This window comes from Lactuca sativa, chromosome 8 (genome assembly GCF_002870075.4).
Source record: "Lactuca sativa cultivar Salinas chromosome 8, Lsat_Salinas_v11, whole genome shotgun sequence".
In the NCBI taxonomy this organism is placed as follows: Eukaryota; Viridiplantae; Streptophyta; class Magnoliopsida; order Asterales; family Asteraceae; genus Lactuca; species Lactuca sativa.
Window position 1 is genome coordinate 62668193 of NC_056630.2, and position 6445 is coordinate 62674637.

Below are 6445 nucleotides of genomic sequence, written 5' to 3' on the forward strand. Positions count from 1 at the left end.
TATTCAAGTGACGGAAATTCGCGCTGAGAATGCTAAGCTTAATATTCAAGTCTCCAAGTTGCAATCCGATAAGTCTAGTCTTGGGGTAGAAGTGGCTGAGCTTAAACAGGATAAAAAGTTGAAGTCTAAGCAGATCTCTGACTTACAGGATCACTTCAATCTGCTAACTTCAAGTTATTTTGAACTGAAAAGGAAACTCGAGGAAGACTTTGGCAACAAGTATCAAACATCTGTTGAAGAACAAAGGATCAATCTTAATGTACAAGCTTTCCCAGTTAATTTACATGTCGGTCAATCCTTTGGTACTGTTAGTCGTGGTGAGGATGCACCTCCTCTGGCTCCACATATAGTAGAAACCATTCGTCGTGATCAAGATGAAGAAGCAACGAAAGGGCAATTGCTGTTTAAAAGGAACTCTAACCTAAATGCTTCTTGGGATGAACCGTTAATCACAATGACCGATCTTGAAGTGGTTCGATTCCGAGATTCTTTTGGAGATCGATCGGGAGTGGCTTCGTGGGGGTTCCATGATCCCCTTAAGATGTGGATTGTGATTCGAAAAAGTGGTAATTCTGAGTTGTATAAGAATAGCCATGATTTTAGCTCATTCACGAGGATTGATTTGACAGAGCTGTCTCGAGCTCCCTTCATCAATCTAATGAATAATCCACAAGTCACTCAATTCAAGCACTTCCTTGATGATCAAGTCAAAAAGGGGTTTCTTTCCATGCCAACTGCAGAATCTGTGATTTTTGAACATCCAGATGTTATTGATCACTCTACCGACAAACCCCTGCAAGTGGTAATGTGGCCAGCGACGAAACAGGTTAAACAGTTTCCTGTGCTTCAAGTTTATCAGGATGGGTCTATTGGTTCGTTAGAGTGCTGGGTCTTTGATGAGATCACCTCTGGTGCAGTCCTGAAGCTCAAGAATGGATGCATAAGACTTTATGATCGAAGAGACTTGTTGTAGTTCCGGATGTGGGATATTCATTATCTCAGCAACTTTCAAATCAAAGTTGTTGAAGATATCTATGAAGACTGTGCGAAGGTGTATACGACAATGGTTGCAGAAATTTTGAGCAAACGCATGTGGAATGGAGCTATGGGGCAAATGGATGTTATGATCGTCAACAAAGGATGACCTTGGACTAGTCCAAACCAATGGGGAGATTGAAAGGCATAGAATGATGGTTTGGTCTAGGTGTTGCAGTTAGTGATAGGGGTATGTTTGTAATTAGCTTTTTGTCAGTTTACGGCCATAAACACCTTAAGGTCGTAAACTACTCACGGTCTTGGGTGTCTATATATATAGGGTTGTGTCAGACGTAATGTTGGTTGATGCCTTTGGTATTTTGCGGTTCCACCAAGTTGTATCAGACGTTTACGGTTATAAAACGTATGCAAGCTTGGTTTGTTACTTCTTTGTTTATTATTTCTCTTTGTGTGATTGTTATGTGCTTTTAATCACTGGAAAGATCCGATTTTGGACCTTACATATGGTATTTTAAGTAACACACAAAGCTTTATGTTTACAGTTATGGATTTCATGGTTTTTAGGCTGTACTTTTGGCAGTGGGTACTGAGAAGACTCTAGCTTGACTGTAACGCATGCCAAGTTTTAGAGGTATTTGATTATTTCGATTACAAATTTTCCAAGTGCAAAGACTTTATTAATTCGATCGTGGGCCGGATAGATTTTTAAGCTATCAAGTTAGCCGATTACTTAGAAGAGCTTTAGCCAAAGACTGACGACTACCTCAATAATGATGGTTGCATATGATGTGGTGTACAATGCAACGGGTCGTAGAGTATTGTTCAAAAATCTTGTAAAATGGCTAAAGGTCTTGAATTCCATCTCAAGGCCTTTAAAGATTTATTGTCAAAAGCGAGTCGATAGACAGAAAATAGTCGAAAATATTTTTGGTCAAAAGTTTAAGAAAATAGCTTGTGTAGGAAATTTCTCAGAACTTCCGATTGAATACTTCTATCGGAAGAGAGTCTTAGGGGGTGTTTGGGATTGCTTTTAAAACAACTTTTGTCTTTTAACTTTTCAAAAAAATTAAAAAAAATGGCTCAAAGACGTTTGGGTAATGCAAAATATCTTTTAAAATAAGTTTTTGTGTAGGAGAAAAAGTTAGTATTTCAAAAGTCACAAAATCATATTTTTTTTTCTAACTTTTGGGACTTTTTAACATGAAAATATGACTTTTACCCTAAAAGCAAATACAACCACATTTTAAAGACTATCTTTTGAAAAAAGTCACCAGCCAAAAAATTATTTTACAAAAAGCACTTTTAACATCAAAAAGTAATCCCAAACATCCCCTTAACATTTTTTGAAATTTGTCAGACGAAGTTTCCAAGGACATAATGAAATCGTTTTGTCGGATATTATCAAAATTTCAGGATATCTACACATTTTCGACTGGATTTCTCCGGTTTTCTAGTAGTTATATAATCCCGTTGAACATAAAATCAACAATAACACTTGAGCCCTGCAAATGTACAAAATGTGTTGACCACAAAATAAAATAAAAATAAGCAGATAAACTTAAAATGAACGCAAAATAGAACCAGTGTCAATACTTGCCAAACACTGCCAAATACCGGCAGATCAGTATAACGAGGTTCATACAATATTTAATCAGGTTTACCAATCACAAGCAAATTATGATATGCTTTCTACCGCCAAACACCAACAGATGGCCAGAAATTACTTTCTATGGACCTAAACAACCCAAAACAAAGTTGTCTTATGTATGGATGGAAATACATATTAAAAAAATAGTTATTATAGATTATATATTGGTATGTATGAAATTTCATGTTTTGTATTTAAAAAACCAAATGTTAAAATCAATACTGAAATTTGTGTTTAAATTATGAAAAACAAAACTCAAGAAATAATGAATGACATGAGGGATTATTTATAAACATATAATTGTAGTATATAATACCTTTCAAAACATTGTAAATCACAGAAACATGAAAGGATGTCAACAAAATTCCAATTGTGTGTCAATATATCAAATATCAAGGATTTGAAAAATATTTATTAACATTATTAGAATATAATTTTTAAATCATGCTACAAAACTTGTATTATATAACTTATAAAAAAAAGAAAAAAAAATCGTACAAAAATATTATTTTCATACAAAATAATATAAACAATTTTTTTTACCGAAATGTTGATATGAAATAGAGAGAGTTCTTTAGCAATTTTTCACTACTATAAATATTAGTCATCACCTTCTTCTAAAACAAGACGAAATCATGTCATCGATTATCCTTTTTTCCCTATTGTTTTTCATTTGTTGTTGTCCTTGCTTTTCACTACCAAAAGGGCCCTCCGATCCTAATTCCCTCTACAAATCCTTTCTCGAATGCCTTCCAACATCATCCCCTCAACCTGACAAAACATTCTCTTCAGTCGTTTACAGCTCCGCCGCTAACTCCTCCGCCTATACCAAAGTTCTAACAGAACACATCAAAAACTTCCGTTACAATACCACCTCCACACCCAAGCCTGCCATCATTATCACTCCAAAAAAAGAAAATCACGTGCAAGCTGCCGTCATCTGCGCCAAAAAACTCAATATCCAGATTAGGATTCGCAGCGGAGGACATGATTACGAAGGAGTCTCCTACACCTCGTCTGAAAAAACTCAGTTCATGGTAATTGACATGCTTAACCTCCGTGCAATTGATATTAATGTCGGCACCGAAACTGCGGTGGTCCAAGCCGGAGCTCATTTGGGTGAATTGTATTATCGGATTTGGGAAAAGAGTAAGGTGCATGGGTTCCCGGCCGGAGCATGTCCGACACTCGGTATTGGTGGACACATAAGCGGCGCTGGTTATGGCACTATGATTCGAAAATACGGGTTGACTGTTGATCATGTGATTGATGCCAAGATCGTCGATGTTAAAGGCCGGGTTTTGGACAGGAAAGCCATGGGTGAGGATCTTTTTTGGGCCATACGCGGCGGCGGTGGCTCCAGTTTTGGTGTCGTATTATCCTTCACTGTGAAACTAGTTCCGGTGCCGAAGGTTACTACTGTTTTCAAGGTAACGAAAAAGGTGGAAGAAAAGGCAGTAGACATCGTTTTTAAATGGCAGTCGGTTATGTCTACAATCGACAAAGATTTGTTTATTAGAGTTTTACTACAGCCGACGACGGAGAAAAACAAGAAAACTGCCCAGGCTACATTTATGGCCCTTTTCTTGGGTGATTCCACCAGGTTGATGGGTTTAATGAGTAAAAGCTTCCCGGAACTAGGATTGAAGAAAGAAGATTGCTTTGAAGTAAGTTGGATTCAATCCACTCTTTTTTGGTCAAACTTCGATTACAACAAGACAAAGCTAGATATCCTCATCGATCGGCATACTGATGTTGTTAAGTTTTTGAAACGAAAGTCTGATTACGTACAAACCGCTATACCAACGCAAGCATTAACGTCCATATTCAACAAGTTGGGTGAACTTGGTAAAATTGGTATGGTTTTCAACCCTTACGGCGGGAGAATGAATGATATTCCGGCAGACGCAACTCCATTTCCTCACCGTGCCGGAAACCTGTTCAAGGTGCAGTATTCATTGAGTTGGCAGGAGAGTGATGCGAAAGTAACTGAAAACAACATGAATCAGAGCAGGGTTATGTATGAATTCATGACTAACTATGTAGCGAAGAATCCAAGAAGCGCATTCTTGAATTACAGAGATTTAGATATTGGTGTGAATAAAGGTGATGGGTTTAACTCCGGCAAGGTTTACGGGGAGAAATATTTTAAGAAGAATTTTGATAGATTGGTGAAGGTGAAGACGGCTGTAGATCCAGAAAATTTCTTCAGGAATGAACAAAGTATCCCTGTTCTGCCTGGAAAGCATGGAAAACACAACTATGTATCCACGATTGACGATTATATATATAACGGGAATGAACAAAGTATCCCTTCTCCTCCGGGAAAGCACACTGATGTGTCCATGACTAACGATTATATATATAGCAAGAATAAACAGAGTATCCCTACTTTGCCAGAAAAGCACACCGATGTGTCCAAGACTGACGACTCTATATACAACGGAAATGAACGGAGTATCGCTACTTTGCCTGGAGAGCACACCGATGTGTCCATGACTAACGATTATATATACAACAGGAATGAACATAGTATCCCTACTCTGCCTAGAAAGCATGCGGATGTGTCCATGACTGATGATTATATATACAATAGGAATGAACATACTATTCCTACTCTGCCTGGAAAGTACGCTCATGTGTCTATGACTGACGATTATATATACAATAGAAATGAACAGAGTATACCTACTCTGACTAGAAAGCACAACGGTGTGTCAAAATCTGACGATTATATATACAACAGGAATGAGCAAAGTATCCCTACTCTGCCTAGAAAGCACACTGATGTATCCATGGCTGACGATTATATATACAACAGGAATGAACAAAGTATCCATAATAAGCCTTGAAAGCACACCGATGTGGCCATGAATGATGATTATATCTCTAACAGAAATGAACATAGTATCCCTACAATGCCTTGAAAGCACACCGATGTGGCCATGAATGACGATTATATCTATAACATAAATGAACATAGTATCCCTACTATGCCTAGAAAGCACAAAGATGTGTTCAGGTTTGATGATTATATATACAACATGAATGAACAAAGTTTCCCTGCTTTGCTTGGAAAGCACATCGATGTGTCCAAGATTGACGATTATATATACACCTGATGGAGAATTATAGATCTAAGATGTAGGAACTTGTGTGTATGTATATATAGATGTCTAGCTGTGTATATACAGTTGTCTTGAAATGGAATAGCTAGAAGTCTATAAGGTTCAACGAATAAATTAACAGGTATCATAAAAAGTGATTTCTTTTATGGATAACACTAATACCGCCAAATTCCCATAAAAATAAGGTAAAACGAAACTAAGAAATGACGACTTGTATTAATGGTAGGGACTACTTTTGACGATCTCCAACATACTACTTTGTACCATGTTTATTGTTCAATTTTGCCTTTTTGAAGTCTTTACTTTTTACCATATTTATTGTCCAATTTTGTCTTTTGAAGTCTTTACTGTTCAACTTTGACCTTAAATATTTTTATTTGTAATTTAAATTACTTGATTAAATTTATAACAATGAAAAAGACATTTTAAACACAATCCGTTCATATATTATGCATCAAATATTATATATCAAATACAAAAATATTTAAAGTCAAAATTAAAGAATAAAGATAACTTGTTTTGTATATATTTCAATGTACATCTATACAAAATTACAGAATAATGTCGTCAGCATGAAATTCGAGTCTATAATAGATTATAAGTAGGAGTGTGTGCCTAAACTTATTTTATAGGCAATAAAGTTGCACATAAAAGGTGTACGGCTTGCGCTTTA

The 6445-nt window shown here is 36.5% G+C and overlaps 1 protein-coding gene across 1 annotated transcript; it reads left to right on the forward strand.

Moving 5' to 3' along the window:
• Positions 1 to 3238: 3238 nt before the first annotated feature.
• Positions 3239 to 5886, forward strand: LOC111911221 (berberine bridge enzyme-like 21). The gene has a single exon (XM_023907001.3). The coding sequence runs from the start codon at positions 3280 to 3282 to the stop codon at positions 5494 to 5496; it is 2217 nt and encodes a 738-aa protein (XP_023762769.2). The 5' UTR covers positions 3239 to 3279; the 3' UTR covers positions 5497 to 5886.
• Positions 5887 to 6445: the final 559 nt, after the last annotated feature.